This window comes from Athene cunicularia (assembly GCF_003259725.1).
Source record: "Athene cunicularia isolate RWA chromosome 5 unlocalized genomic scaffold, athCun1 chr5_part2, whole genome shotgun sequence".
NCBI lineage: Eukaryota > Metazoa > Chordata > Aves > Strigiformes > Strigidae > Athene > Athene cunicularia.
In genome coordinates, this window is record NW_020799102.1 from 261,015 (window position 1) to 275,495 (window position 14,481).

The 14,481-nt window shown below is 43.5% G+C and overlaps 1 protein-coding gene across 1 annotated transcript in view; it reads left to right on the forward strand.

Annotated features, from left to right (window-relative positions):
* The window catches only part of DAGLA (diacylglycerol lipase alpha), a 65,778-nt gene that overhangs the window by 37,285 nt on the left and 14,012 nt on the right, over positions 1-14,481 (forward strand). The window contains exons 7-14 of the mRNA XM_026850139.1: positions 2,049-2,136; positions 6,396-6,530; positions 7,147-7,224; positions 8,416-8,540; positions 9,714-9,870; positions 10,197-10,280; positions 10,401-10,478; positions 13,968-14,206. Of these exons, the coding sequence (XP_026705940.1) occupies positions 2,049-2,136; positions 6,396-6,530; positions 7,147-7,224; positions 8,416-8,540; positions 9,714-9,870; positions 10,197-10,280; positions 10,401-10,478; positions 13,968-14,206 (984 nt within the window). The remainder of the gene's footprint in view (positions 1-2,048; positions 2,137-6,395; positions 6,531-7,146; positions 7,225-8,415; positions 8,541-9,713; positions 9,871-10,196; positions 10,281-10,400; positions 10,479-13,967; positions 14,207-14,481) is intronic.

Genomic DNA, 14,481 nt, shown 5'->3' on the forward strand with positions numbered 1-14,481 from the left:
CAAAACCCCCCCCCCCCCCAAATTATCTCCCCTGTGAGGAGTTCTGAGATCCCAGACAAGTGAGTGAAGGTATTTGTCCCTTGGGCCATGGCCAGGTTTTTCCCTCCGGGCCTGTAACATTTTCAGAGAGCTCCTGCCTCCTGTTTGCAGATTTCCACTCTAGAAAGGGAGTGTTAACAGATGTTAACAAGCAAAATGCTGTGGGCTATAATGTGAAAGGGAAACATAAAATTTTACTATGTGTTCGCTACCGAAGCAATTGTTTTCAAAGAATATGTTATGAAATTCTCTGCCTCTTTCTGGATTGTGGTGCTGTAAGATGCTGAGGGCCAACCATTCCTATTGAAATCCCTCAGTCTGCAGTGATATGTGCTTTCTGATGTACAGCAATAGTTTGACCTTTGTCTTACACTTAACCTGAGCCATATTTACTCTGTCTTAATTCATGGAAAAAACTTGATTTGTTTGTCACATTAAGGAGACATGTAAATTTGGTTTCTTTTTGTGGTATTCTGCTATAGCTCTTGGACTTTGTTACACAGTGGTTTTCCTTTACCAGTGGCATCGTGATGTGTGTGGGCTTTTCTTAGCTCTGCAAGAACATAAAATAAAACAACAAACCAAAAGGCTCAGCTAATTGCACGGAGGGTTTTTCTAAGAAACTTGCTTTAGAGCTCGTATTAAACATGTGGAAGTTGAGTGTTAGGAAGAAAGAATTTGGGAAAGGTTGGAGTGAAAATATTGTGGAGCACACTTGCTTGTTCAACCCCCGCGGTGAAGTTGTGAAGTTCTTTGCATTGCTGCCCAAGTTCTTTGGCATTTGGTGGAGCAAACTGAGTACTGCCAGCTCTGTCTTAGGACACTCATGTTCCTGTTCCTCTTTTGGAGTCTTCCTCAGGGGTTATGGATAGTTGTTTTAAAACGTTCAGGCACAAGTTGCTGGATTGCCCTGCAGGATCTGCTCCTTCTATTTCAGGCAAATACTCCTTTACCAGCATCTCTTTCAGGTGCAGCCCACTTTCTGGGCTTTTCCTGATGGGATCATTTGCCAGAAAATAAGAGGTCTTTTTTTGATTAGTCTTGACCTTTGTTGAGTTAGTCTGTGTTTGCATTTAAAAAAGACCCTGCATGAGAGGAGCCTTGGACTTGTAGGTAGGTAGCACAGTGCTCTGGCAAAGAATCATGCACTTTGATGCCACAGAGCCTGACTGTTGTTTGCAGGTGTGCCAGACAAAAATAAGAGACTGTCACCCAGCAAAATGTAGTAACTAGGACAAGCTCAGAACGGTGAAACGAACTCAGCTATAGTTAATTTTAAATAGGGTTGTCCAATTAGCTAATTTTGAAGCTGAAATTGAAATGTCATAAACCAAATGTGGGTTGAGCTAAACCTGCACTCAGCCTTTTTTAACCTTTTCTAAATTGAAAAAGAGCCTTTAGCTTGCTTTCTTTTTTTGATTAAAGTTATGCACCATACTTGAATAAACAGTGCAAATTGTTTCAGTTCTGAGACTGTATTGTGTTTAATAAATCTTTTTCCAAATAAGCTATTTACTGGAAAAAAATTGCACAGCTCCTCTCATACAAAACACTCAGGGTCTTTTGTACCATTCCCACCCCCTCGCCCTGAGGTACATTTTTCCTCCGGAGTGGTAGCACATCCCAGCACGTGATGCAGCTGCCAAGTTGCCAGTAGACACTCCTTGCATCCCAGAACCGGGTGCTCCTGAACATCTTGCTTCCAGCAGATAATCACAGAACAGCAGTAACTTCATTGTGTCCTGTCTGAATGTGGTGTCCATCGTGTAGATAAACACAGAGGCTGGATCCTGACCAGAACAGCTGGATTATAAATGATCTCCCTTGTCCTATAAAATAAGCTGAGTTTTTAATCTGTAGATGGTCTCCTTGTCTCTGCTAGATCAGGATAAATATAAGAATATGATTTAACACACGTTTTACCAGTGATAGCATAGGCTGTGTGACATTATACCAAATCCTACTATTTATGCCTGCCCTCATGTGCATACTCTACCCTTTATTTATAGACACCGCCTGGAAGAAGGGCAAGCCAGCAGCTGGACACGCAGACTCAAAGTTTTTCTTTGCTGCACACGGACAAAAGACTCTCAGTCGGTAGGTACCAGATATCCCCTGGCAGAGAGCGAGCGCTGGGTAGGGCTGATGATCCGCGGGACTCAGCAGAGCGTGGCAGTGCGAGGTTCCTGCTGTCAGCCCTGGGCAACGTCTGTCTCACTTCCCCGTGAGTGCTTGGTGAGATCTGGAGGTGCAAGGAGCCCAGTGAGCCTCGACAGTAGTGCATGCAAGGACTGGAAATACCTTCTAAGAAGCAACTTGCTGAGTTATCCTCAGAATGACCAGGCTTGAAATTTTGCTGCATGCAGGTGGTTCTTCCTTTAGCCCAAGTAGCCTGAATGAGCCCTTGTGTTTCTGCAGGAGGGTGCCTGGGTATTCTGTGCAGAAACAGGAGCTGGTGTTTCTCCCTATGTGCAGGTGTGACATCGCTGGGTAGGGCAGTTGTCAGAATTTCTAGTCTTAACCCTCTGGTTTTGAGTGTTGCAGCACTCTCTGAAGGTAAGGTTAGTAGCACTGAAAAGCAACATTGTTAAACTCTTCCTGAAGTTGTTCTTTACCTCGCTGTTACAGCGAACTGGGTTAAGTGAAGATGTCAGTGGAAGAAATACGCATTTTCACTATATTTAGGTTCAACATTTGATGGTGCTTCAGTTTCCCTTTACTATCCATTTTGCTTAGGCAATTTCTGTCTCACACTTAAGGAGAGAGACTTCTTTGAAAATGGGAAAATGTAAACCTGTCAGAATCAGAAAAAGGATACTTCTGGATTACTAACAGTCAAAAACTATGACTTAACTCAGAGATTCACGTGAAGATCATTGGTTTGAAGTTTTCACGTGCTACAGTTGAGCTTTTCCCTTGCTGTTATCAGCAGGTAAGGGTGATGGGCTTGATAATGCTTCCCCAGCCTGTTAGCAGCTTGTTCTTACTGGAAGCAGTAGGAGCAGTTTTGTGCTGTAGGTGCCATTCAGCAGGACTCTTGAGGACCTGTTGGAGAGCTGAGTACTAAGGTGGAAAATTTTGCTGATGACTTTTAGTTCTTTTAAGTCGGTCAGAATTATGAGTATTTAGGAACTCTTGAAGGACCAAGCAGAACCAGGGAATTGTTATCAAAGAGAGAAGAAAGTCATAAAGGAAGACGAGGTGATGCATGTGCATCTGGAGAAACAATTTAAATTACTTGCATACGCTGGGCTCTGAATTAGTTACAACCTCTCAGGAAAAGAGCTAAGGAGTTATCAAGGACACTTCAGCAAGGACGTCAGTGTGCAGCAGTGGCCAAAAAATCAGAAAAGCGTTCAGCTTCAGTAGAAGGGCATAGAAAATGACAGGGAAATCACCAAGGGACTGACCACATCAGTGATGTCCTCACTAAATATAGCCTGGTGTTTGGTCTCCTAAAAGTTGCAGCAGAAAAAGGAGCATATTGGAGGGGGCTTGAACTTGTACAGAAAAGAAATGAGACTCTGATTTTTAACCTCAAAAGAAAAAGTAATAAGATGAAGAGCTGTGTGAAAATAAGTCAGGTGAAGGCTACCGGAACATTTGTTCATCACAGATGGCAACCAGTATGAATTAGATTAAAAGGGGTTGTTAAGTGCTGTGTAGTCATCTGTAGGGCGCAGTTTCCGAAGTGTGGAGGGCTGCAGGAATTGTCGTAGCCCTTTAGCAGAAATCCAGCCACGTGTGCTGGCACGCTGGCCCTCCCAGGGACATGCTCCCACAGTACTGGATGAAGTGCCACCGTGTTCCCAGGGAATGTCCCAGCCCCAACCTTCTGTCCTGCTGAGAAGTCACAGCCCAGGACTGCCAGCTCGCACAGATCCAGAGCTAGAGCTGCTTAGGAAAATCCATCTGGAAAACTGAAACAGAACAAGCTTTGTGTCACGGCGGCTCAAACAGCAGCATTTCCTGGGGGGTTGTTTTCTGTGCCTCCGCTTGCCTGTGCTGCCACAGCAGAGGCACCTTCCCTTCCCCCTGACAGCACAACCAGGTCACCCTGCCCAGGTATCCAGACACCTGTCCTGAGGGTGCAGCAGCCTGGCTGGAGAGCCCTGACAGGCATCTGAATGGCCTGGTTTCTGAAGAACTCTATTTTATTCAGGAATGCAAAATATTTCACTTTGTCAAGCTTTTTTTAACAAACTTTTCATTCTGCAGTGACTGTTTCTACTTCATTTTTTTTTTTTTTAGTTCAGGATAAAAGCAGATACCAGAATCTTCAAATTCCTTGTGCTATTGAATTCCCATTTTACATTCAGCTTGAGTACTTCCCAGGCTCTTTTCTTTGCAGAAACAAGCCCTGACTCTTTGTATCCTGGCATGACAGCGTGCGGAATGAATGTGTATGTAATGGATCAGAAATTAATCCGTTGCTGTCTCTCCCAGTATTCATGGAAAAAATGTTCTAGCAAAGGATCTCTGGGCTGAAAAATAGTTCTGCTGAGGGGACATGGCATCGGGGCAAGAATCCATTCAGATGGGTCTGTAGTGAAGTCTGAAGTGCGAAGTCTCCATTTTTTCCAGGGTTTGTAGCAGAACACTACACATCAATCCTAGAATATAACATCAGCTTCTCCAGCAAAAACTCTTCCTTCAGAATAGATGTGTTGGACTTCCATTATGGCCTTTTACTTTGGTCAGAGTTTTAAGGCGTGTTGCAGTCCCTTTGGGTTAATGGGTGTTCATCATATTTTACTTCAAGGCTGTTTGCGTTTCTCCTGTGCTTATAGGAACTGTGCTAAGATTTATGGGGTCAGTACTTCAAGGATACTGCGGTTGTAGTGTTGGAGAGGTTAATGCCAGTCCATTTGCTCTTCAAAGGCACGGCTGGTATGGAAAGCTGCACAGCTGGCACCTGAAGCCCTGTTCTTAATGGTGATTTAACTTGCTTTTGTAGGCAAGTGAAAAATGACAGAAAGTAATCTTGCACTCCAGGAGCCTGTCAGAGATGAAAGAATGTAGGTCACTTCCTGCAAGACTGCTAGGGAGAGAAGGGATTTACTTTCTGGTCAGTGAAGTAGAGTGATCCTGTCCCAAAACCCAGGTTTTCTTCAAGTGCACAGCTCGGGCTTTCTACAAAAAGGACTGCAGTTGCGTGGCTTTACATGCCGAGTAAAGAATGCGATGAAAATGTAGGCTAAAAAGTTCAGGATGAGGCGATGACAGACCTTGGTAGGAAAGGAGTCAAAATACTGACCGCTGGTGTACTGCAGCACTTGTTCAGTCCCGTGTTTTGTTGATCCACCCGCTGGGTCAGCGTTGTCTTTAAGCTTGCTGGTCTGAGCAATAGCCAGAGCACCATTGTCTCACAGTCCAGCCCATCCCCAACCTCCCAAATTATTCTCACTGAAGATCTTGAGGGTTTTTTTGTAGTACAGAGCAAAAGGGAACATAACGTTTCTCCTCAAAATATGTCACTCTGCTTCATAGCCTTTGCATGACCCTCTCAGGTCACTTCTACTTTTGCCCCTCCTGTGGTGTCTTCCCTTTTTAGGTTTGGTCACCTCCTCTTCTGGGAACTCTGAATTTAATGACTCAGATCTTCTTCCAGATTTTCCTTTTCAGGCCCTCGTTGCTTGGGTATAGTCCAAGATAAACCTGGAAAAGCCTGGTAATTTGGTCAGCTCCTTCATACCAGGAGCTGCCATGTGTAACAGCTGCTTGTTGTCATTAACTCCTTGAAATCATGTAGCAAAGAGCAGCTACAAGACTGTTCAGTGGCGGGATTCACAAGCTGTCACTTTATGATGTGCTTGGGGTGGGGAGGTCTGGGTTACGTACGGGCAAAACGATCCCAAGGCAGAGTTACAGGATTGAAGAGGCTGTTAAATAGGACAAAATCTGTGCGCTTTTTTTTCCCTGAATAGGCTTTGTTCAAATGGAATTGCTTTTTGAGGAGAAAGGATGACTCTGGGGTGACACTGGATTGGGATTTGCTTGGTTCTCATCTTACTTTCTCTGTGTATTTACAATGTAGAGATGAAAATGTTTCCTTTCTCTCTCTTCATGTGTGTTTTGATGTCGAGGTGGTCTGCTTGCCCACACATAAGTACCCAGCATAGTACAAATTCAGTCTCAGCTGAGGCCTCTGAGTGTGACTGTAAAATAAATAAGAGATATATTAATATGATTAGACCAGATATGGTGTTCCCTGAAGGAATCGCGTGGATGTTTTGGAGAGAGCGCTACAGAAATGAGGCCATTGCTGCCGCATTGGTTCTCCTTCTGTGTCCTGTTTTGAGGCTCCCCACACCCAAACTCCTCCTCCTAAACTCTTCTCTCCCTGGATTTTGCAGGACGCCTACTCTGAAATCGCCTACCTTTTTGCTGAGTTTTTCCGAGACCTTGACATCGTCCCATCTGACATCATCGCAGGCCTGGTTCTTCTGCGCCAACGGCAGCGGGCAAAGCGCAACGCTGTGCTGGATGAGGTGGGTGGAGGGGGCCTGTGGCTGCACCCAGAGGTGGTGGGCATCTTGTTTGGCCTCTGACTTACCTGCTGCTCTTGTGACTCGGTGTGGGAGAGCTGCATGACTCTGCCCACCTTGTTTCTGCTGTGTGATGGGCTATTGCCAGTCACTGAGCTGTCAAATAAAAATGCGAATGACTTTAGCAGCTTTTTCTGAGACTCTCAAAGGGCCCAACTGATACTGAATCAAGCTTGTGAAACCTGTCTTCTAGGCAGGTGATAAACACAGTTTTAGCTCTTGACCCCAAAGGGACAGCTGCCTTGAAGAAGGTGGTGGGTACTTGGAAGTGAATGGAAAGATGACTCCTCTGTAGGGATGTGGAGAAGACTCCAGCATCTGGGTAAAGCTGCAGGAGGAACTTCAGGGAAAAATTCCTGAATTCCCAAGCCGTTACTGGTGTTGAAACTTGGGGATTGTCAACCCAGTAGAAGATTATATATAGAAGGAAACCGGTTGGAATACCTGAAAGTATCTTATCCTGGGGTACATAGTGTTTTCTGTTTCTCAGGTGTAGATTTTGGTAGATTTTGGCTTGGTGTCACAGCGAATAATTTTTATGTATGTTTGTGACTTACAGGCAAACAATGACATTTTAGCTTTTCTGTCTGGAATGCCAGTGACCAGAAACACAAAGTATCTGGATCTGAAAAACGCGGTAAGTCACCGGACTGCGATCTTGCTAACTCACCACTCCTTCCCCATGTAGCCTGTTTTCTTTTCTCAATGGATTCTCTTACTCCTTTCTGCCCCTTTCTAGAATAATCAAATAAATTAAAGATTAGTACAACAGAATCTGGTAACAACACTTGCTCTCTGGAGGCTTTTTGCCTTCAGATCACTTGTTAAAGCTTTCTCTGTCTCTCTGTGGGAAGTGGTAGTATTTCCACTCTGATGCGGGCAGTCAGTGGGAGGTTTCTCCAAAGCCAGCGGTGTGAGTTGGGCACTGCATCCAGGAAGGGCCGTGCAGAGCTTCATCTGGAAGCACCAGCAGGCAGGGCTCCACCTTTGGAAGGGCAGGGAGCTGCCTGGAGTGAGATGGAGCCTTCCTCCCCAGGGCTGGTCATCGGCAGTTCTCAGGATGGGAAATGGCTGCGGTCTGTGTGATTTAAGCTTGGCTTTTCTCCTGGCATGCTGCTATTGCAGCCCTTCATTGGGCAAACTTCACTCCCCTCGATTAGATGATATTGCTGCAGGAGGGGCAAGACTGACCCCATCGCAGCATCTCTGATCAAGTGATTCTGTGAATAATCTGCTTATGGCTGTGCTGGACTCCGGTGTGTTTAACACCCTGCTTGTGTTCATCCTGTCTTCCCTTGGAGGAGTGTGTGTGGGGAGGGATGTCAGCAGAGCTTGTAGGAGACAGCACCGAGGTGTGTGGCCCTGGATGGGCTTTATGGTCTTCCCTGGGCATCTTATGGCCTGTGACTCTGGAAGCAGCATATTTAGAGAACTCATCTTCTTGGGATTTAAACTAGTTTCTCTTCTCCTCAGTTAGGGTAGGGTGGGACAAAAACCCACCTTCCTTTGCAGCAGGGTGTTTGATACACAGAGGAGAATTTCTCTAAAGCTAAATTCTCATTTTGTTAAACAGATAGCAGGGCCCTTCCACTCAGGAAAAATAGGTGGAGCTGTCCTGAGCTGTTCTTGGAAGGGGGAAAATCTTGCCCAGCATAACCAGTTTGCTCTCCTGCAGTCACCTGGGAGTGCTGATAGTGGTGCTGGGATAGAAGGCTGGCACTCAGGAAGAAGGGTGCATGTATCTTAACTGATGGAAATGGGGAAACAGTGGAAAAACTTGCTACCTAAAAGTGAATAAGGCCTTTAGTGAGTCTCCTGTCTCTTTCAGCAAGAGATGCAGCGGTACAAAGAGGTGTGTTACTACATGCTGTTTGCCCTGGCTGCCTATGGCTGGCCCATATACCTGATGAGGAAGCCCACATGTGGACTCTGTCGCCTGGCCAGATCCTGCTCGTGAGTGGCCATCCTGTCTATCACTGCCTTCTCTTATTCCCTTTTCCCTTCTGTTTTTCCCAGAATTAGGAATAGCCTTTCTTTCATCAGTTTGCTCTCCATCACCCCTCAATCTTTTCCTCTTCCTTTTCTCTTCTGCTTTTTTCCTCTTTTCCCTTCTCCATGTTTTTTTCTTTCTATCTCTCAGAAATTCTGTACCTTCATACTCCAACATCTTTCTCCTCAATCTCTTCCTTAGCTGCTTCTCTACTTATTTTGTGAAATAAACCAGACTGTCCTATGCTCTATTCTCTCTGCACTAAGGATCATGCCAGTCCTGTGCAGTTTGACCAGATAGCGGAGAGAACTCATCTGGCACAAGACTGCTTTCACACTAAGGCAAAATAGCCATCTTGGAGCTCAAAAATCAGATTTATTGGCAAGCCCAGATATGCAGGGAGTTGACATTTGGGTCTTTATTAAAGCATCATCGACAAGGCTTGGCCAGTTTGTGCTGTGTTCTCTATGACTAATTGGGTTTTTTTCTGTTGTGCTGTATAGTGCTCACCTCATGGTAGCAGTGCTGTAGTTCAGGGTTGCATTGTTTTAAGTGTTTGCTTTCAGCTGCCTTAGTGCTACCATCAGATTCTCTTTGGGGTTGAGCTTTTTGCACTTAAGCAGACAATTTCTGTACTGAACCCATTAGGAGGAATGTGCTTCCTTTTGAGTGCTTTTATTTGGGAGGTGTCTTGTAAGGGAAAGAAGGAAAAAATGTGCACTTCTGGTTTTGTTTTGGGATGATTCTAGACCTGTTTTTCGTTATAAATAGATCTGGAACAGGGGAAATGCTAGCTGCTTTCTGTGCTGGAGCAGTGTAGGACTGTGCTGTGAAGCATAGTATCCCTTGAGGAGAGATCCCAGCCCCACCGTCCATTGATCCTTTGGGGACCGGTTGCACTGTAGCGCGCTCTGGTGCTCAGAAGGAAAACTGCATCTGATCCCAGTGCCCCTTTTCGATGCCGAAACACGAATTGTGTGCTGTTTTGTGTAAGAGCTCCTACAAAGCGCAGGAAATCACTGCTGTTGAGATGAGGCCAGTGTGGCATGCAGGGTCTCCTTTTCTTATCTCTAGGCATTCTACTCTAAAGCCAGTCTCTTCCACGTTCCTCTTAGAGCTATTTTTTTCTTTTGCAGATGTTGCTGTCTCTGTCCCTCGCGTCCCCGCTATGCACCCAGTGTCACCATTGAAGAGGATAATTGCTGTGGCTGCAATGCCATCGCTATCCGGCGCCACTTCTTGGATGAGAATATGACCTCGGTGGACATTGTTTACACATCTTGCCATGATGCAGTAAGGAGAATCTGCAACCCCCTTCATATTTGGGCTGTGCTTCTAAGAGATTTACTAATGGGATTTACGTGCTTCCAGAGGTAGTGGTGCAGAGAAGGAAACTTAAACCTTTTCCTGACCCTAGAGCTTCCCATCCTCTCTCTCCATCAAGAAATTCTGCCACTTGGACAGAAATATTTGCTACTGCCAAAAAATCTGATCATTCTGGAGGAGTGCTTACCCATAAGGCCTAACCTGTCATGCTGCTCTGCCTCCTTTTCCCTGAGCAGGAGAATAATTAAACAGCAATGTCTCACCTGATTGTTACAGTAGTGGATCTTTTCCAGGTTTATGAAACACCTTTCTATGTGGCTGTGGACCATGATAAGAAGAAGGTGGTCATTAGCATACGAGGAACTCTGTCTCCAAAAGTAAGTGTGCTGTGCAGCGGCCTCACGTACCCTTGGCCAGCCTTCAGGAGAGTTTGAGGCCTTCCTGGCTCGCACTTGGTGTTTAACTGACCTGAAACACGATGACTGCTTTTCTTCCAGGATGCCCTGACTGACCTAACTGGGGATGCAGAGCGCCTTCCAGTCGAGGGTCACCATGGAACATGGCTGGGACACAAGGTATGTGAAAGAAAACAGCAACAAACCCCAGACAAAAACCCACCTTTTTTTTTTCTGATGTTTTGACTTTTTAATTATAGGCCCCCAAAAAAGTGGCCTTAATTGCTTGAGGTGCTTTTCAGAACAATGTTACATAATTGCAGTGAAACGGCTTCGAGATGTTAAAATGGAATCCTTAGTGTAACGGTTAAAATTGCTATGTCTGTAATTAAAAACCCACATACAATTAGTAAAAAAACAAACTGAAAAAGGCATCTGTGGAGACATAGAACAAAATTATTGGAGCCATTCAAATTATTTTTCCTTCCAACTGACCTTTTCAGAATTTGCAGTCAAACCCTGAGAATGTGTTTAAAATTCTGTTGCAACGGGATGGGCATTGAACCTCATAAAAGGATACTGGCAAGACTTGCATCTGTGTAATTAGGCTGATGCTATGTGCCTGTGTTAGTGATCAGGACTGGGCTGGCTAAATCAATTTGCTCTAGAGCTGACCTGTGCCCCAGTCCAGCAAAGTAGTGGCACACATGCTGAGTTTTAAGATTATCAGGAATTTGGCAGCCTCTCAAGATGCGGTGCCAGACTTGGGAAAGAAAAATACAAACTGGAGGTTGTGCGTGTTGGAAGGAATGTAGCAATTGCTGCTGCTCAGAGGGACAGGATGTTGCTGATCATCTGGTCAGGGTCCCTTCAGGGCAGGATCTGGAACTTTTAATTCCTTGGGAGCCATGAGCAGGAGCTCCTGCTTTGTTCATGATGTCCTGCCTGAATGTCAAACCTCTTCTCTGGGCTTCAATGCTCTGCTTGAAGTAGAGTGTTAGTAGCTGGTAGGTAACTGCGTACTCAAATACTTGGCTGGGGCTGGGTCTGATAAAGAAGTGGTTATCCAAGAGTGCTGCTCGGATGCTCTGTGCTCTCCAAGTCTCCCGGAGTGGATCTTTGTGAAAATAGTGTCGGCTATTAGCTAATGGACATTTCCTTTCTTTCCCCCCCATATAAGAAAATTAATCAACCTGGTGATTACATAGGACATGTTATGGAAACATATATAGATAAAAATATCTATACAGAGAGATATATAGAGAGACACACTATATATAGATAAATGAGGTTATTTTGTCACATAACTGATATTTAGCTCTGAATCTTTACTGTTTAACATTTCTGAAGCATTACGTCTGCTGTCAGTAATAATGTCACTTGGCTTTGTACAAATTCATTTAGCCCAAAATGACTTTGCACAATTAGTGTGATCAACAGTTTGTACAGAGAAAGGAAGGTAAAAGGAAACCAAAGGGAAGCAAGGGGGTTTTGTTCTATTTTTAATGCACGGAAAAGCTATGAATAGATCCTTGGAGAAGTTTGCTTTTCTTTTGATCTTTATGTGAAAATATCTGTATGCCAGTGACTTATATGAAACATCATCAGATCATTCCCTTTGTTCTATACTGAGGTTTTATTTGGCCTTTTTTTTTTTTGATTGTTGCTAGTAGAGAAATATAGCTTTATCTTCAATTATCATTATTAATCTTCAGACAATAATGTACTGTTGATTCCTGAGGGAAACTAATGGAGATAATAGAATTTTTAAATGTCTGTCTCAATGCATTTTTAATGTCCAGTAGTCAACTTTAATACAAAAATAAATAAGTGTCTTGCTAACACATTTAATTTGGAGAAAAGTACTTGGCTATTCAGCAGCTTCCTGTAAGTTGTTTGATTTCTGTTACTTTTCTTGCTGGTTCTGTCCAGCAGGCTGGCTGTGGCCTGGTATCTCCACCTGCAGGTTTGCCTGTCCCTGTGCTGCACGTGGGGTTGATCAGACATCTGACAAATTAAAATGCTTCATGGTTACCTGAGCTGCCTTAAAGCCCCACCGGTACCACGGCTGAAAGTGTTTGATTGCTTGGGTTGCTGTGAATGCCACAGTTAAAATATATTAGCTATCTGAGCTATTTTGGGTCAAAAAACATAGCTGTAACTAAGATTTATGGGTTAGCATGCCAAAAAAAAAAAAAGGGGATTGTCAGAATTCAGAGGGGAAATTAACTGTGGGGGGAAAAAAAGAAATTAGCTTCACTACTTTTGAAATATACCCGACTGATTTTTTTTTTAACAAATTAATTTTAAAATATTCATTATTCAAGGACATGAATCCATACTTAATTCTCTTGAAGTTATATAGAACAAAACTACTAAAATGAAGATGTTATGGAGGTTTTTTCCTGGTGTTGAGCCAAGTGGGATGACAAGGAGTAGCTGCCCGCAGGAAGCCCTGAGAGCTTAGCTGTGAGAACACCTCTCACCAGTTTGATGGACCAGTCGGTAACAGCAATAACTTTCAAGCTCTTCTTTTTACCAGTAGAGCCCCTCTGTGGGTTTTCACACAACTGAAATATTGCAGAGCAGCTTTGTGCCTTCAAACTGCAAAGCAATACCAAATATTTTCCCTTCACTTTCCCTAGATCTTCAGTCTATTTTTGTATTTACATGTGAGGTTTGAAAATTAAGCACAGATTCCTTTGAAACTTATGAAAGTCTCCATTTTAATGGAGAGTCTAAATGTAACTTTGCAGTGATAGAAGTCTCATTCCATAATAAAACCACTGTCTATATTAGAATATACTTTAATTATCAAAAATATAGCTATAAGGCTGACTAACAGCCCATTAGTAATATCACCATGGATTTAGGTCACGCTTTTCAAAAATAGAATCCTAAATTCATGTTAGAAATTTATAGAAGTAGTCTGCTGTTCACCTCTCATTAGAGTTGGAAATGGAGACTCTTCTGAATGCAGTGGAAGCTGGCTAGCTGCTGAGAGATCTGAACATGGGCATGAAATACCTCGGCATCTGCTTTTTGATAATGATGGTGGCGGTACAGCTGTCCCATTTACAGGCTCAGCGTAATCACCTGCATTCTGCTCTTTCTCTTCAAGAGTCAGAGTGGTTTTGATAGCGTGTTTGATATTGAGGACTTTGAAAATTCCACATTTCTTTTCGCTTTTTGAGAGGGCCATTAATTCTTTTATGTCTCTGAGATTAAACAGTGTTCAATAATGTTCACTTTGTACTTAAACTGTTTTCAGGTAGGGGTGTAATGGAAAATAACAAAGGAGATGATCTTCCCTGGTTTTTGACCAGTGTGAATTATTTCACATCCGTAATCACCAAAATAGATTATTTTTGTTTACCCCTGTTCACCCTACATCACTGTTTTTCAGGCTTTGTGGTTCAGGCTTGCTTACTGCTGAATTAAACAGTAGTAATGGCATAACCAAAGATTTATGCAACAGACCAAATTCTAGGTGCTTATTTATAACATCAGCTGCATTTGTAATTATTAGAGGGAGAAACACTCTCCAGCTGCAGCCTCAGCAGATAGATGTTTAGAACCACACTATCAGCTTGTTTCCCATCTTCCAGCAGTTCTTAGCTTCTAGTGAATAAAAACATTTAATAATTTGTGATTAATGTCCTTTGACAGCTGAATCCCCTTAATAGTTGTTGCCTTCTCCAAGTCATCAATAATTCTTCCTATACAGATAAGTGCTGCTGCTTTTTCCCCTCCAGTAGTGTCTTGGTGTTTGTAATACAGATAAGTGCTGCTGCTTTTTCCCCTCCAGTAGTGTCTTGGTGTTTGTATTATTTTCCCTGTGAGCTTGTTAAGCTAGTTCATGCTTTCGTTCACAGATTTAAATGGACGAGTACAGTTTTGCTGTTAAGGCACTGACATGCAGAAAATCAGTTAGTTTCTCCACTCTACTGCAGGTCCCAGTGTCTGCTGAACTAAGAGATACACAGTCTTGTCTTTAAGAAGTAGGTTGTTTTGTGTTGGTTGGTGGTTTTTTTTTCCCTAGACTTTGCACTGTGAGCCCAGGAATAGGGCCTTTGAGTATTATCTTAATTTAAGAAATGTCATTACTTCCAAACAGTTTGTGGCTCTGGTAATCAGTGAGCCAAGACATCTACCTAATGAAGTCTATTCCTAAACGTGAAGT